This window comes from Diuraphis noxia, unplaced genomic scaffold, assembly GCF_037042655.1.
Source record: "Diuraphis noxia isolate RWA-SAM2 unplaced genomic scaffold, SU_Dnox_SAM2 contig0004, whole genome shotgun sequence".
NCBI classification, from domain to species: domain Eukaryota; kingdom Metazoa; phylum Arthropoda; class Insecta; order Hemiptera; family Aphididae; genus Diuraphis; species Diuraphis noxia.
The window spans coordinates 72,043,708-72,062,579 of NW_028301714.1; the positions used below are offsets into that span (position 1 = coordinate 72,043,708).

Genomic DNA, 18,872 nt, shown 5'->3' on the forward strand with positions numbered 1-18,872 from the left:
TCAACAAGTGCGTTACACTCAAAAATTGAAATGTTCACTATCGTGTCAGACTTGGTACAGTCACGAAATTTCATTCGGAATTCGTATTATTGCTTTTTTATGACTTGTTTATTAGTTTATTATTATCAATTGCCATTTAAAGTAAAATTCTTTTCTGGTAAATTATGTAATATGTTCTGTTTATGTAATGATGAAAAATATATTTTACAGTTAATGTTAAAATTTTATTTATCAATATTATATGAAGTAACAAGTTAATAAATTAACAAAACTTATAGTAAAAGTACAAAATATGTGCGTTAATTGCTATTTATTTTATATTTAATGGCCGTTAATTACGTTTAGACTTAAATGGGGGGGGGGGGGTGGAATAGGTAATCAAAGTTTATTTTTATATTTCTGTGTATTATAATTGTTGTAAGTATACAATTAGTAGGTACTACATAATTAGATAGATATATCGCATATTATTATATTAATACTAAGTGCATAAAAATAATTTTAAAAAGTATATCGAGACGTAAGTATGCATTATACAATTTGTTTTTTTTTTTACTTTTTTGATCCATACATAACTTGTCTTAATTGAATAAATTCTGAAACACAATTAGGGAGGTAGTAGACGTGTGTAACGCATCAGAGATATGGAAAAATAAGAAAAATGTGTTAATAGTGATTGTCGATACCCGTTTACTTTAGTAATATCGGTAAAATATGTTTACCTTTTGCAGTTGTTTTATTCGGTATTAAATAAAATAGCCTCAGAACTGCCTTGCAGACATTTGGTGGCTTTATTATGGTTGATTAATGAGCCAATGTCGTGTTGTAAGTGCGCGTAGTGCTCGATGAAACGTTTGTGACATTGGTATGGCGTGACTTTATATTTTATATATATTATAATATTATGTTTTACTTCAAAACGAGCTCTTTTGTCGTCGTCGAGGCGTAATTGGTGACCGCGGTTGGTTGTAGATTGACACGGTCACAGTGTTGCGCAAACGTCGTGTAAGATGTGCATTCGGGTCACAATTATTAGAGTCAGCGGATGACATTACCGGCGGCGGGGCAGGTGCGCGAAGTCCTCGAATTGTCTTATTGCAGCAGCCGTCGCCATTAAAGTGCAGGACGAATCCTCATTGAATGTATCCAATATCATTACGTCCACCGTTCCAGCAGCAAATATTCGCGAGTTAGGTCATGTCGCGTTCTATACCGATGATGATGGTATTCCTATTAAGTTTTCTTAATTCTAACGTCTCCCGACTCCTCAGTGTAGAATTAGACTGCTATAAATTACTATTATAGTATCATATTTTATATTGATTTTATTGTTTTTTGTTTTTATCCGTAAAATTTTAAATGAACGAATGCAATAAATATTATTATAATTGACCCCGCGTTTGTGTGTGTATGAATTGTAGCGTACCTACCTATTGATACAATCGTATTATTTTTCATAATATCGTCTATGTGGATTGGAATTTTATTTTCCTTTTGTTTCAATCGTAATAATTACACGATAACGTGACATATTTTATTTTATAATCCTATATATGATTCTAAAAATATGATTCTCGGAAAAAGTGATGATTTACCGATTCAGAGAAATCTACAGACAAAGAATATTTTGCTTGGTTTTTTTTTTTTATCATACGCGCTGTAAACCATTTTTGCCAGTGGTACAATAAATTTATCTATACCCCATGTTTATTATGCAGGTATGTATATAAATATAAAACAAAGCTACCTACTATAAAATAATATAAATCGTACTTATAACAACAATATTTTATTTGCATTTCGTACTTTTTTTTTACATTACAATTTATATTTCGTATTGCTTAGATCGGTGTACTTTAATATACAAATCTACCATTCCACTATGTATTATTGTACGAAATATGATTTACATAGTACCGTGAAAAATCGATATTATTTTATAAAAATTGATTTATACTATAATTTTTATTATGATTATAATCTACATTTAAAAATTGTACCATTCTAAAATTATTTCCTTTCATAGGAAAAACAAAATACCTTTGGGTGATTGGTAACTTAATATATCATAGTATTTTAATACTATAACATCTTCTTCATAAAAATGATGTTTTTACATAATTTAAATATGAAAATACGGATTTAATTTTTTCCAACATATTGTATCATATATAAATATTAGAAAACAGAATTACAAAAATAACACTCGGTTTACTATGAAATCAATTTCAGGGATTGTAATAGGAAAGATTTGTAGTTTTAATGTATTTAATTATAACTATATTTTTTTTATTTTTTTTCTTTATTTGAGATAAACAATCTATACCTTAGGGGCACAATAAGTTTATATGGTTAGAGAATTTACAACATGATACGCTTGACGTGAGAAGTCATCCACTAATGACACTCAAAGTTATAACTATATAATATAAAATTAAAACTGTGGGTAACTTCTACTGTATTTTAAAATAATGATTAGGCTATTATTTTAGATACAAACATTTTACATCAATTATATGTATGTAATATAATAACTAGTGAATATTATATTAATTATAATATGGTGAATTTATGTTTTATGGTGTATGCATGGATGGAAATATTAATAACATGTGATATTTTTTAATTAATTTACTTTATTTTCAGTTTTATAACCATTAGATATTTACCATTATAAACTGTGGTTAACCTATTTCAGTTTCTTAGCTTGATACCTACCTTCATATAATTATTTAAACACTCTATTCGGCTATTTATTTTTCAGTAATCTTCATTCCGCTAACGAATTGATTATAATACTATAATATTAACTATAACGCCCATTTAAAATGTGGTTATTATTCTCGTAATCTACGTGTTATTGAAATTAATATTATTTCAAAACAATTTTCAGTTTAAGAAACATGTTTTGTACATAATGTACTAGTTAGAAGTTCAAAAATGATTTGTTTCATATGAAATGATACTAAATTACTAAAAAGGATTGTAAAGCAAAACGTATAAAACAAATTCCGTGGTTTACTGAAATTGTTGTATCATAAATAATTCTTAAGCACTTTTGGAGGCAATGGATGAAGATTTGAAGGCGGACCACTGTGCTGGATTTTTCATATAAATCGCTAAAAGAAAATAATAATTCAGTTTATACTTTATAGTAAGTTACAAACACACAAAGTTCACTTTATTTTTGTTTCTCTTCGAAAATTCACATTTCTGTGATTGGTGCAATTTGAAAGATTTTTTTTATTCATAGGTTTCCACCGGCACCTACACGATTTATATATACGGTTAATAATTTCAATTTTTATTACCTTTGACAAATTATTATTTTAATCTTAAATCTTCATCCAAACTAATTTTGTATTAATTATAGCAATGGAATATACCTATTAATTAATATTGTTGTTATTTAAATAAGTATTTTAACAAGTCATGTTTTGAATAAAGACATTTTTACGATGCTTAACCTTTTTTGGTTTTATATGAAAACAAATTCACGTTTTTACCGAGATAAACATTATTCATTTTCTTCTTGAAGCCCCTTAGTTATTTTCAAAATGTTACTACTATTTAAAACAAACATTATTTACGATCATTATATAATACCTACTTATACCCACAGGGTGCTATAAAATAAGATGACTCATTTTATTTTAAAAAGTATATAGGTACTCTAACGAAAATTATAATGTCAATTATTAATAATTTATGTGTTCGAAACATAAAAATAGTCTTAAAAATTATTAGCTTTCACTTTAAGTTTGGTATTAAAACTTCAGAAGTAATTATTTATTCCCATTGTCATTAGAATAAAAAAAAAAAAAATGCACATTTAATTCTTAAATATATTTCATTCATTATGAGTAATATTGATCAGAAAAATATTAATAAGTTAAAATTTAATTTGATCGTAATTTATAATGTTATATGCATCATGAATACTAATTAATATTATGTTTTTAAGATGTATCAAGTCATGTTTTATGTCTGTCAGAAACTATCTCAATAAAATATATTTCATAAAATATTGGACCGATTTATGAGAGTTTCACAAATACATGTGGTTAGTAGTCCCAGGGGCGACATAAAAAAAAATTGATCCTGTTAAAATTATGAACTCTGACCCTGTACAATTTCACATATGTTTATATTTATATGCGAACATTTTTATAATAACTTCATGACAGATTACACTGAACAATGGGTACGGACAACATGCCGAGTTATGCTATATGAAATTGCGCATTTAAATTCTTGAAACCGTATTATATTTGTGGCAGCAATACCGTAAATTATCAGAATTATTGAATTGTTAATTTTTTTCAACGGTAAAACAATATTTTGGAATGTTGTTTTTTGAACGTGAGTTTTGTGCTGCCATTCTTATCAGTATTATAATAACGCAAGAACCGTTTCAATTGTGAATATATAATCATTGATTATCATTGATTATCATTATTATTGATATTATATATCTATTTTTATAAATTTATAAATATTATATAAATAAATGTATATAATTTTACGCATTTAAAAATCAATCTATTTGATGTTTTGTAGTAAAACAGCCCAACCACGATATTTTATTCAAACTAAACTACCTATGTTAAAAACTATTGTTTGATATTTATATCAGGGTACTTATAATATTATATTATAATGTCTGTATATTTTCTTCTTGTCTATTTATTATGATCTGGTGTTTAGGAAAAAAAACATTTATTCTAATAATATACCTTTTGAAACATAGTATTGTATATTTGTTTAAATAAATATTCCTTTTAAAAATCTCTATTTAACATTTTTTCTACGGTTATGGTTACTTTTAGTATATTATTGTACAAAGTACAAATAAAAGGCAGGTGTTTATGTGATGCCAAAGAACAACATTGAATTATATTGTACAAAAATACAAAATATATAATAGTTACATGCAGATAACATCATTATACGTAAGTAGCTTATGATCATAAGTAGCATATTTAAAATGTCGAAATAAAATATTCACCTAATAAGGCTTTAGGTTTACAATACATTTTTATTATTTGATAAAAACACCAACTTTCAGTCAAAGAAAAAAAAAATGACTAACCAATAATTGATCATAATATAATATACGAGTGTATTTTCAAAATGTAATACCTAATATATATTAGTATTTTTTAAAACATTGGTTTTGAGTTTTTTCAGAAGACTTGCACATCATTAAATACGGTTTTCCGAAGCAGGCTTTATAGTCTGTGGTTTAATGACCATGTTAAGATATAGCATATTATATATATATATATATATATATATTTCAAATAGAAATAAATAAAGAACCAAAGTTCGATTACTTTGTTATGTTGTTATGGGCAAGTTGACATGGTTCCATTTAAACCGGGAAATTAGTTGCTATTCGTCCTCTTCTACTCCCCGTCTGTCGCTTTCCGGCTAAAAGTCGTCGCACCGTGTCCAAACGGCACTCTTATATGGTCAAGGTCCGGTGGAGTCCATTAATTTAAGCCCAGCAGGAAATGTCCTGAACAAATAAATCTCGCCAAGACAAAAACCATAATGTTAGCTTATTGTGTCCCTCAGCCAAATCGATATAAGGATACGTGAGACGGCTATATACGGTATTAAAATATCACTGGTGGTTGTAGGTGCTGGCTGGTCACATAATATACGCATTCCTGTAGTCATGCTCACTTCCGGACAACAGATGTTCGACTACATTACACCTCACCAACTACAAGCGTCTCGAGCGACGAATATTTCCAAATGAATTATAAAAATTAAATGCTCCTCTTGATGGTAAATAAACCGGAAGTGCGTTGCGGCCGACTCGTTAACTGCCGCTACGCTCTACAACTACAGTGTCAACGGAGAACCTCCAGTTTGACGATATTACCATAACAAAGATAGAAAAGTTTTCGAAATTCAATCGCAAGCAATTGGCAATCTGTTACCACTTTTTTTTATTTCTTTATTGATATACATATACATATATATATATACACAATCAAAAGAAATTCCATTTTAGATGATAAAAAAAAAGTGTCGATTTGAATGGGAGACCCTCGCGCGTTGGTTATATTAAAATGTATTGTCAGTGGAAAACAGCCTGTTTTGCATAATTGAACGAAGAAAACATAAGTGGTCCACAAACTGTATATTTACTTTTTAGGTGTACAGCAATAATATTATTATAAAGGAGCGGTGGGTGGGACAACCCTTTTTATTATATCATTTTTATTGAAAATAATATTTGATAAAAAAAACGTTGACATTAATTTGCCATTAATAACATCGAGGGTGGAGAGAAGTCCTTTTGTAATTATTTCAACAGCGGCTGCCCCGTCGATGACGACAATTGGAAATAAGCTATATATATCTTATCTCGTTTTTGTGTCTCATTCGAAACCAATTTATAACAATATATTATTATCGTTCTCAAAAATAATAGAAATAACCATTTTTACGACAGTCCGTTGTCAGACATTGTTGTAAGATCGATTTCACGTCGTTGATGTTAATTGCGTATGCACCTATACCGCGAAAATATATATTATGACTTTAGATTTAAATATAAAAGCAGCCAGACAACTATATATCATTATATTCTCTTAAATCGTCGAATATTAGTTTACGGATATTAATCAGCAGCGATTTGTAACCGATAATGTCACCCTTCAACGGACTCGTTGTTTAATTGGATTTGAATGGCACCTGCCTTATTATGTTTCTGGATTTTTGATTCAATCGAAATCAATAGTGACGTGAAAAAAAATACTAAAAAAATACCCAGTTTACTTGAAATTTAAATAATACTTTTGTTATGTAAAATATCAAATAGTTAAAAACAATTCAATATGTTTTGTTCGTTCCATTGCATCGTTTATTGACTATTGTTTCCCGCTGATTGCAAATATATAGTTTTTTTCTTTTTGATACCTATTTATGTTTCGTATTATATTTCGAATTATACGCCATTCGATATTTGATATTATAAATTTAAGTTCAGTTATTGAATTAAAAAAATAACTATAAAAAAATGCACACAATATGTATCTGAGCTACATCACTGTAGATCGTTTAAATTAAAATTCTTCTGTTATTCAATGTTTTGTCAACAATTACTCATAAACATTTATTCATTTTGTATTTGTATTTTTATGGAAAAGTTAGTAGGCACTCAGATTCATATAAAGATTATATTGATGAATTATATTTTGAAACATAAGTAGGTATTATAAATATATACAACAAAACAACTGAAACTGTAAAAATAAAACTCAAAAATAATTGGAAGGAAGGTAACCTGTTGTACAATGGATTTGAGTGTACCTACTACCTTGTCACTGAAAAGTGATTAAGATGCAAGTGTGAAATTTTAATTTAATTATAAATCTTTACAAATGAAAAATGATTCTAGGATTGGGTGGCTACGAATTATATTATTAAAAATTTATTTGATGATAATATATTCATCACTTATACTGATATTATAGTAATATGTATAGATCTTACAATTCCGTAAACCATATAAATTTTATTTATATATTTATTTTTATTTTTTAGTTAAATTATGAACTACTTATAAAAATCATGTATTAAATACAATTTGTAGATGTCAAAGATTTATAAATAGCACAAAAAAATTAAAAGATTTTGATATGCCATTATAAAGCTTTGGCGAAAATTAAATTATCGACTCTTTATGGTTATTTATTTTTGAATAACAGTACATAGTAAACAAATTGATTTTGTGAAAAACTAGTTTTGTATAAAAATTTCAGTTTTTTTTTGTTTTTCCCATTATTTTGTAATGTACGTAAACTGGTTGTTTTTAATTTCAACCGTTCAAAAGTACCAGTTAGATTCACTTCCAGGAAATATATTAAAATTGAATATCAAATCATTTTTTTCTAGTGTAAAATGAGTATACACTCACCTACCCACCTATCCACACACATGCATGTACATACACACTCACATCATTGTAAAATTGACAATACATTACTTCATTAAGAATTTAAATTAATAATAGCTAAGTATATAATTGAAATAAATTCTATTTAATTAATGATTGGAAAATGATTGAAATTGAAATTAAAAAAAAAAATTAATAAACATGTAATTAAGTATATTTATTATTTTATTAATCAAATAAATTATGCCATTATGTACCATACAATGAAAGTTATATAACAACTATAGGAGTTCACTCTATTCTTCATAAACTAGAATAAGTACTTGATCATCAAAAATTTCATCTAAACTATTAGTTTATTTACTTTTATCTTTTATTTATACAGCAATTAAGAGGGTTGTGCTATACCGCCTATACCCCTATTTTTATTTCAAAATACCCTAGACGGTGATATACGGGTGGGCTAATTTCTTTGATATGAATCCTGGAAATATCGAATCAGTAATTTACTATATATTTTTTAGAACTTGATTTTCATTCATTGGATGAACGATAGAATTATGTTGACAATATTTAAGCGGTAATAAGTGAAATTTACAAGTCTTCTAAAAAGATACTTTCGTTACAAAACTAAACATAAAAGTTTTGTCTATTATTGCAATAATCGTGGATTTAAATCAATATAGAAAAGTTAAAAACGATCGTGGACTATAATTTATATTAATTATTATACATTTCATCAAATGTACTTTTCTAATATTATTTTAGGGTTTTTTTTTTAAACTTGTTGTATAAAGGTACAAAAATTTGAATTGTTATAATATAATTGTATCATACGGTAGAGGTATCTAACGTCATTAAATAAATCATAAGTTGTTAGAAATTAAATCGTGTTTGAAACGTTGCCAATATTTTCCAAAAAATTTAATACGATTTTGTTGAGAAAACGTCATTGCCACGAATATTTCACCCTTTGTATAAAATATAAACATTTTGCATTTATCAGAAAAATATAGTTTATTTTATAATGTGTCAATGTTGTATCTTAGAATAAATTATGATGTTGATAAAGATTTACTGATTTATGATGTACCTATAATTAGTCAGATACTATTTTTCGAATTTTAGTGATTTTCTTTACTTATTCCCAGTCCCAATTTAATGATAACACAAGTATCTAATTTATTTTATTAATCGGATCTTGAACAATGTATTTTTTCGTTATTATTTTGGAAAAAGTACAATCATAAATAATAATTTAAAATAAGAACTTGTGATGACATTATAATATACAGAGTGATTTTAAAAACATACTCAAAAATTCCATTTAATCGAAAATTCTGTGTTATTTTATGCAATAATTTAGTAGGTAGTTAAAATATATTGCATGTTAAAGATTTTTCGGTGATTGTAAAATTGGATATTATAGGCTTATATAGGTGTTACTTAAATTATATTTTAACCTCTTAACTAATAGCAAATATTCGAGGTAATTTATCAATCTTTATTTTGTCAAAGCGTTCAATAGAACTGGAAAATGTAGAAAACGTTGAGTTATTTGATATAAATAAAATATAGATATTCATAGTATTTTTACAGAAAAATATATGTACACATTAATGACAGTTAATAAATTATGTTAAATGTTGAAATAGTTGATTCTGATGACCGTTGAGTTTTTGTATAATATAAGTAAACATTAAAAGTTATTAAAATATATTACTACTTCATTAAGAATATTAATATTATTTATTTGGTTTAAACAAAACCGAGACATTTGCAGATTAATAATTTGGACGTTAACAATGAATAACGTTATAATTATTGGCCATAAAAATTATAATATTTTTTGACGATACATTATTTATAAAATATAATTTATTTCCATAGGGTGTTATGGATATCAGCCAAAATTCACCGAACCCATTGGCAACATCACCGTGCCGGTCGGCCGAGAAGCTATGTTTACGTGTTACGTTCACAGCTTAGGTGGTTATAGGGTGAGTATTATTTTTTTATTTGTGTGATATAATTATATTTTCATTGGGCACGTAAAAATTATTGAATTAGGAATTCTTCAGGTTTTCGTAATTAATCCCAGTTTTGCAAATAACGTTATGTAGAATTGCAAATTCTTAGCTATCTCTTAGATTCATTAAAATGTCTAGTTGGATACTCTTTTAATGTTCTCAAGTTATTCAATGCGCAATTAATGAATTCCATAAAATACTATGCAATAAATTTCTATTTAGTGTACGATGTACATGACCATTTATTTCTGAAAATCCCTCCAACCAAAAATATTTATTTCTTCGGTTAATTCAAAGCGTTTTATTATATAATATAATAATATACTTTAAAGAATCGTCTTGGAACTTTACCGACTTAGTGTTATTACTTATTCTGCGGTTCGAAATCATAATAATCGATGTACACAGTATATACAAAACAATAATTTGTGATGATTGACTGATGATTTGTTTGGTCTACGACTGGTGATTCTATACTTAATAAGTTATTAGAAATAACAATTACTCGCGGTAAATTTGTTTAGTGCTAAATAAGGGATGATTTACAGTCGATACCTAGTCAATGAATTGAATTTATATTATTTTTGCTGTTTATTTGTCAATATTTAAAATATTTTTCATAATCTAACCGGGTCTGTGAACTGCTCTGGACCGTCTTACTAAATTTGCATCAAATATGCTAACTAAATTAATGAAATAAATTATATTGTACTGCTTTATAAACTTTTATTTTACGTTTTATTAAAATTTCAGATTTAGATGATTTTTATTTAAACACATACGCGCAGACAATGATTTGTTTGATTATCTATAGCTTTTTAGCTATAATTGTTGCGGGAAAAATTATATCAAATAACTACCTTCATCGAATAGTTGTACTATTGAATTTGATGGACGACCTAACCTAACATAACGCAATATTGGAAATGTGTACAATGTACATAATATTATAAAAAATGATTGCCGCTCCTGTCCTGATACGTGCAAAATAAATTTGAAGTTGAATATTATAATATGAACGACAGAATAGATTGAGTAAATATTTACAGTATAAAGGAAAATGTTATCGTACATTACAAGCTGCGTATAATATGAGAACGTTTTCCCGAGTTTTTCTCTCAGTAGGGTAACAATTGGTGGAAAAGTGATTTTAGCCTGCGGCGAAGAAAACACGCAGCGAGCTAGTCAGGGAGAGATAGAGAGATGAGGCGGGAGAGGCAGTGAGAGAGACGTTAAACCAATAATAAAGCGGGACAAGTAACACGTGTAATATAGCGGTGGGTCGGAGATATTATTGCGGAGACCAGGTAGTTATTATTATTTCATAGTGGGCCTGTTTTGCATGGCAAACGATTGGAATATCCGGAGACAAAATTCTGAATACTACTGTGCTAGCTTCCTTGAATACCAAAATAGCCTCACATGTGCGCACACGGCGTGGTCGGTGGGTGGGTGGGTGGCCGGTAGGCGGTAGTGTAGTCGAATGTGTATACTGCACCCATTGCGAGGATACAACCGGAAAAGCAATTCGAATGCAACCCGCCAGTGATTTATGACACTTTTATGGCAACGACTGTACAAACGTTTGTTAAATTGATATAAAATTACGCGCTCGATACGGATAAAACGGATGAGTTTTTGTTGACAATCGGATTCGGGTGTCTTCGAATAAATAGGCACTCGTTTCAGAGAGAACCTGTAGTCGATGTTCTGTACACCAAGTGAGCCTCGTGGAATTAATCGAATTGTTTTTAACATCGATAAGCTACCTACAGTCCTTCGGCAAAATGCATAGTATTATTGATTTTAATCATAGATATAGACGGCAGTACAATATGTCTTTAGGGTTCTGACTCTGAAATGAGATAATTTTAATTGGATTAACGCTCTGGCCGGGGCAAAGCCAATTAACTATCAGATATAGAATCCACACTCCGCACCATTGTGACTATCGCGTGTCTCGACGTCTATATAGTACTAGTGTTCGTCGACAACGCATAACATCTTTATTGTTCGAAAGAGATTTTCAGATAAAAAAAATTACCAGAGTTGATCTATATGTATATAATAATATACATAAAATATAATTAAAATGTTTTTGTCATATTGATTTGTCATCCAACAGATTATTACTATTATTAATATTTAACTGTTTTTGATCGTCAAGAAAAAACGCTTTAAAGATTCTCAACATAAACGGCTAAATCAACACTAGGTTGTGCGTTTTTTTTATTGTTATTAGTTGAGGAATTGAATTAATTTGATTAATTATGTTTAGTAAGTATTTTTTAAATTAGATTACTATTACAATAGAAAATCCCATCTTCTATAAACTATTAATACGTTTATATAATACATGGATATAATTTCGATTCTAGTACACAAATACTGATTACCAATCGGACTGGTGTACACCAAATAATTATTGAAATATTTTTTTTTTTTTTAAACGTAAGACATTCCTAGCCTAAGGCTATCTAAATCTAGGGATATTTGACAGTTTTAATAGTAATAGTTTTAACATTATAACATGATAATTAAATTTTTTTTTAAAAGTATTGAAATAATAAAAACCAAGCACACACTATTTAATATAATTTATTGTAAATAATTTATATACAAATCTAAATTGATTTCTTATTGGTTATGCATTCAGTTACCTTAAATAAGTGAAGGACTTGCTCCATGTTTAAGTTGAATTTCACAATTTTAATGTTACTACAATTTTTGTCTAAAAACTTAAAGCTAGGTTCGGGCTATTTATTTTACAAAAATTCATGATAGCAAACAGTTTATATTATTCATTTTTTATTTGGTTGATATATGTTGAGTCTAATTTAAAGATTGGACAAATTATGAAAAATAAAGTTTTACAAAATAAGTGTTTTGTCAGAGCGTGTTGAGGGTGGATGATGTGTTGTAACCAACAAATGACAGATTGCGTGTTAGTTGAGTATACATCAGTGACCTGGCTATTCAAAAATTATTTTAAAGCATAAATCTCCATTTATTATGCTATCAACAAACTTCAAAAAATGTAGTGCATTGTTTAAACATGATACATTTAATACGGTATAATGTATACACGCTTGTAACTTGTTAGAAACAATTGAAAATGTGACTGAGTAATTTGTATTCTAGATTCTAATTGGATCCTAACTAGCTAGACAATGATACTTGAATTTTGAGTGAGGAAAATGTTTTTTAATCAACAACGTTGAGAGTAGGTTCAAGTAGTAAATATTTGAACTTATTGATGCATACAATGAGAAATCAAAATTGTAAAATATACTTATTATAACGAGATTATTATATTATCTATTATTATACTAGAGATAAAATATCAAAAAACATTGGGAAAATAAAAATATTAATGAAACACCAGTTTTAGACTAAATCAATTTTGTGTCTTGTTTTTTAGAAGAAAAATATGAAAATATAATACATAAGAACTCCATCAGTTTTTTTTATATCAAAGAAAAAATATTTATAATATATTTTTACATTTAATTGCGTTTGAAAATTTAAATTTTGATAAAAAAATTGAATTCAGTTGAATTAAAGAAATCCAAATAATTTTGCTGCTTATAAGGTTTTTATTTATATACCTAAACATTAAAAATCGAATACGAATATTCTCGAAAGTTGTTTTTATAGACATTTGAAAATACTAAAGGTACATAGGGACATATTTGTATAGGAACTTTATAGGATAAAGATACTTATTATTTACCTAGGAAAAAGGTAACAATTTTAACGAAAATATCTCAAATAGTTTTTAGTTATTTTGTTATAATTCAAAAAAATATTACTTATAGAGACTTTTAATTTTTTAAATTATACATCAGTTACATATCTTGAATGTTTTATACAGAATAAAATATTTATAGAAATGTATTAGATATAACATTAAATTATAAAAATAAACGCAAATCTATTTTGTTTGGAATCTTTTTTTGAATATTAAATGATTTTTGATTGAATTAAATTTAACACATCACATTTATACTAGACAATAAAGCTACTTACACTTTTTAATCAAATTATACAGCAGAAGCGGATTTCCCTGGTTTATTTTTAAAATCACCTTTTTTTTTTTAATAATTTTATTTTTCTAAAGCAACGCATTATTTAAATCGTACAACAATTTCTTTGAATTTTCCAAAGCTTATTATGAAAATCAAAATTCAATTAATCTATGTATGGTAATTTAAAACTATTATATAATAATATTAAACATGGACAATAATTGTTTTTTGCACATATTTATAAAAATATAATTATAAACTTTATGAAATAATATTGTAAGCTCAGTATTTTTGTTTAATAATTCATCGCTAATTAGTGTAGTACTGTTCTATAATAGTGTCCAAATGAGTGTAGAAAACATGAATGAATACGTCATATAATATTATTAAGTAATAATCAAAATAAATACGGGCATTGGTCAATACAACCACACATTGTTGGTAAGGCTTATTACATATCACTTTCAACCATTCTCCAAATGATAGTGTAAGTCTCCTTAAATGTCCTTTCTACTCGGTCAACCATTTGTTAAACTTTAAGGATTGTTCAAAGATCTGTTCGACAAAAGACGTGCTGATTGTTCTCGAAAGTTTAACGAAACCGAAGGCTTCACCTTTAGTACAGAACTTCCATAAGTTTGACTGAAATCTGATGGTTTAGATCTTTCATTTTTATATCTTAGTTTTTGATAATTCGATTTTTTTAACCCTTTAAATTTAATCTAATATTTCAATATCATTATGATACTTTGTTAGGTATGATTTTTTTTTATTTACAAGACAATAAGTTTTCTAAATTTTCAGATTTTCGTATAGATTAATTGTTTCATCTATTAGTTATTATCATTGTGAACTATTTAATTGTACATATTTTCGCAGCCAATGTAATACCATAGATACATGAATAAAGTGATATATGTATGAATTGATTTTACTATGATGTGTGAGTGTGTTTTTTATTTGTGTCTATCATCACATTTCAGAGCAGTAAGAACCTTTGAATCATCAATTTGAGAAGGGTTTCTGTTAAAAAAATCTATTACTATCTATTTTGATGCTTTTAATACCTACATAATTCCTTGTAGGTTTTTAATCAGAAAAAAATTGAAATCTTATATAAAACATGTTTTCTACCATCATATACATTTTTTATAGTTAACTACTAACTTTGAAATTTTCACCAAATCTTCATGTTATTATTTTGAAATATCTCTCAACTTTTTGTTCTATTTTTAGACTTTTGAAATTTTTGACTTTTAAGATACATTTTTTTTTATTGATAATTCAAATTTTTACGAAATTATAAATATCCAATTGTATATATATATATATATTTTTTTTTTTAATTTAAAATAAAAATTTACAACCTATAGCTTGTTTAAAATAAGCAAATTTGGTGAACACGTAAATAAAAACTGTATATTTGTATTATATTATTATCAAACCATAACAGTTTTAGCTATTTTGTATTTCAAAAAACATTATTGAAAGAGACTAGAAAGTTTGCTGTCACTGTGTATCTAATATATTTTATATAATGATATTCTCTTAATATTTGGATTAATTACAATCTATTTATATCACGAATATATTCACACATATTTCTACAGTAGGTAGGAATTATCCAGTAAGTGAACAAAAGCTAGTAATTTAAACGAAATAAAATTGGAACGATTACTATATAATATAATATTATGCTTTTAGGGTAAATTTTGGTTCATTACATATGAGTCATATGACTGCGTATTATTAAGAAAAAATAATTAATTACCAACACTAATATATATATATATATATTATGTATACCACAAAGGATCCTTTGATATATAATTGCTGGAAGATGATCTCCGCTAAAATCGTTTTTCATTGCATACAATGATTTATATACCCAATGACTAGACACTAGATACACTTTAAAAATTCAAGTATACATCAGTATTATTTTTATCTATACATTTTGTGTAGTGCAGCAGTATCAAAGTTCCTTTAAAATGGTATTATTACCGTTCAAATTGTAAAAAAGATTTTAAATAAATTTAAAAACTCTATAATTTCTCGTTCCTAGCTTTAGGAACTAGTCCTTTCCTCGTTCCCTAATAAAGAACATTATTACTGTACCTCAATGGTTTTAAAACTGTATAATATAATTTCTAATTATAAATTCTTTAATAGATTGGTATCTATTTTGTTTGTTTTTAAAATGTTTAAATTGTTTGTTATATTTAAGTTGAGACCGATAAGACCACCCCACCATTATTGACTTAATTCTTTTTATTTAAAATTAAATTAACGTCCAATTAAAGATTAAACAAATACAATATTGTTTAAGTTCCTCTAAAAAATTAACGAAATATAAATATATTCTTTCATACGGAAGAGGAACTATGTTCTCGTTATGTTGCTAAAAATTGAACGAAATCATTTGAGTTCCTTGAATATGTTCTTCTCAATCACTGGTCTATAGTGTATATATAGATACTTACCTACCGGCTTTTTTCCCTCAAAGATCGAAATAATATTGTTGAATCGTTTGGTTTCGTAATTTGTAACATAATAACAGTAAAAACTACTGTATACAACAGTGAATAAGATGTACACTGTGTTGTTGGCTATATAACATGCGCAATTGAATAATTTTTAATATTTTATATATTCCCATGCGCAATTATCATAATTGTCTATTTAATTATTTTAGGTTGGCTGGGTGAAAGCCGATACAAAAGCCATTCAAGCTATACACGACCACGTGATTACACACAATGCTAGAGTATCCGTTTCTCATACAGATGATTCAACGTGGAATTTACATATAAAAAATGTACAAGAAGAAGATCGTGGTCAATATATGTGTCAAATAAATACTGATCCGATGATAAGTCAAGTAATTCGTTTTGTACTAGTTATATAGTACTTATTATAAGTCAAAAGAACTTGATATGATTTTATCAAATAATGTGTTTTATTAATTATGAAGCGTTTGTTACCTTTATATATTTAATAATGGGAAAAATAATGAACACAGTGTCAGAAACCGCTACCAAGTCTTACTCTTGTTACCACAACTCTCTCTTCGACCACCCTAACATCCTAGCTAAAAATTTAACCAATCCAATGCCTGGCAACCCTCCCAAAAGATTGAAAAGAAAATGGTGCCGGGACCTACTTTTATAATTTAACCTTACGACTCTGACCTGGAGTGTCACCAGTGGGTGGCTTCTCCTTCATATTTTTCTGGCTGTAATCTTAATTTGTTAACACTTAAGCTTATTATACATAACTTGTATAGATTGTTTAACTCAAATAAAAAATAAAAAAAAAAAAAATAAATAATGGGAAAAAAATAAATTTATCTATTTCTTGTTTAAATATATATATATATATATATATTTTAATAAAGTTTTGTTTAATAAAATTATTTAATATTAATATTATACTACAAAATACAGATCAGTTTTATTAAAAATTATCATGGTTTTGAAGTAATATTAATAATAATATGAATTGAAGCACTTATTTTATATTACTAAATATTATAAAAGGTGTTTGACATATTTTATGAATGAATTACACATGTACATTTTAATTTTAATTACGTCTTTTGAATATAATTATACCCGATTAAAGGTTAATTTTTTATACATTTATGATTTTATATTTTTTAATTATAGCAGTTTAACATTTTTTTGGTTATAATTTATTTTTAAATAAAAGAAGAAAAATAATGACTTCCGGATTCTATTATAACTTAAGTTCAATGTAGGGTGATAGAAATGAACTAAATTAACATTATTTTTACTTATTTTCGAGCCCCACAATAATATTTTCTTGTTGTGTTGAAAGATTTCATTAAAACTGCTAATCTTTACACTTGGTTTATTCACTACTATAGCTAACGGAGAAAACGATTTGGTAAAAAGAGTGTTATTATTAGCTCTTCTGATAGGTTTATTTATTTTTTCGTTCTTTATTTACTAATATATCATACATTTTGAAATAAAATGTTATTTTCGATGAAAGTAGAACTCCAGGCAAAACAATTCCCCACAGACCAATGAACAGGAACGTTATGATGCATAGAATTCCATTATCACGATTGACAGTACAATTTTTCCTCCAAAATTAAAAAAAAAAATACATAATATCAAAATCGTTAACATTTAGTTTTGTTTATTAGATGGGATATTTGGATGTAGTGATACCTCCCGATATTATTTATGAAGACACTTCAGGAGATGTAATGGTACCTGAAGGAGGAACTGTGAAGTTAACATGCAGAGCCAAAGGCTACCCGAAACCACACGTCTTGTGGAGAAGAGAAGACGGACGAGAAATAGTTATCAAAGACGCAAGTAGCACTAAAACTAAAGGTTAGATATTATGTTTGTTTTGTCTATATATACGATTATTAAGATGATTTGGAAAAAAAAATGTGGATATGTGATAACGCGTCTGACATCACTTGTTAAATACTTATATCTTATAGTTATATCATTTTACCCAAACATATTAAAAAACTGAGTTTTAGTAATTTTAATATTTGATTAATAAATAATTGAGAATTCTAAATCACAAAAATAACGTTTTCCTCAATTATATAATACGAACTTGCGGGTTATTGTTTTGTGAACATTTTATTAATAGTTTTGGTTCATAATATATTTTTTAAATATTTATTTCGTCGTAACGTTTGATAATCATTAATTTACTTTCTTAAACATTTGTCAATTTTTTTATTCGAAATGTAGTGTACGACGTCCAGTGTTAAGTACAACAAAATTAGATAAAATTGGTAAAAAAAAAATACGAAATTTAATTAAATTTATGATAAAATCTGATATGATATAATGCCTCTAGTGATAGAGAGATGGAGAGAGAGAGAGAAAAGGGTGTAAGATGACA

The 18,872-nt window shown here is 26.9% G+C and overlaps 1 protein-coding gene across 3 annotated transcripts in view; it reads left to right on the plus strand.

The window, feature by feature from the left end:
* LOC107165948 (lachesin-like) overlaps window positions 1-18,872 on the plus strand; it is a 112,627-nt gene that overhangs the window by 54,603 nt on the left and 39,152 nt on the right. For all 3 annotated transcript variants that reach the window (XM_089226675.1, XM_089226674.1, XM_089226673.1), the window contains 3 exons: window positions 9,806-9,915; window positions 16,669-16,854; window positions 18,148-18,340. In XM_089226675.1, coding sequence (XP_089082801.1) covers window positions 9,806-9,915; window positions 16,669-16,854; window positions 18,148-18,340 — 489 coding nt within the window. The remainder of the gene's footprint in view (window positions 1-9,805; window positions 9,916-16,668; window positions 16,855-18,147; window positions 18,341-18,872) is intronic.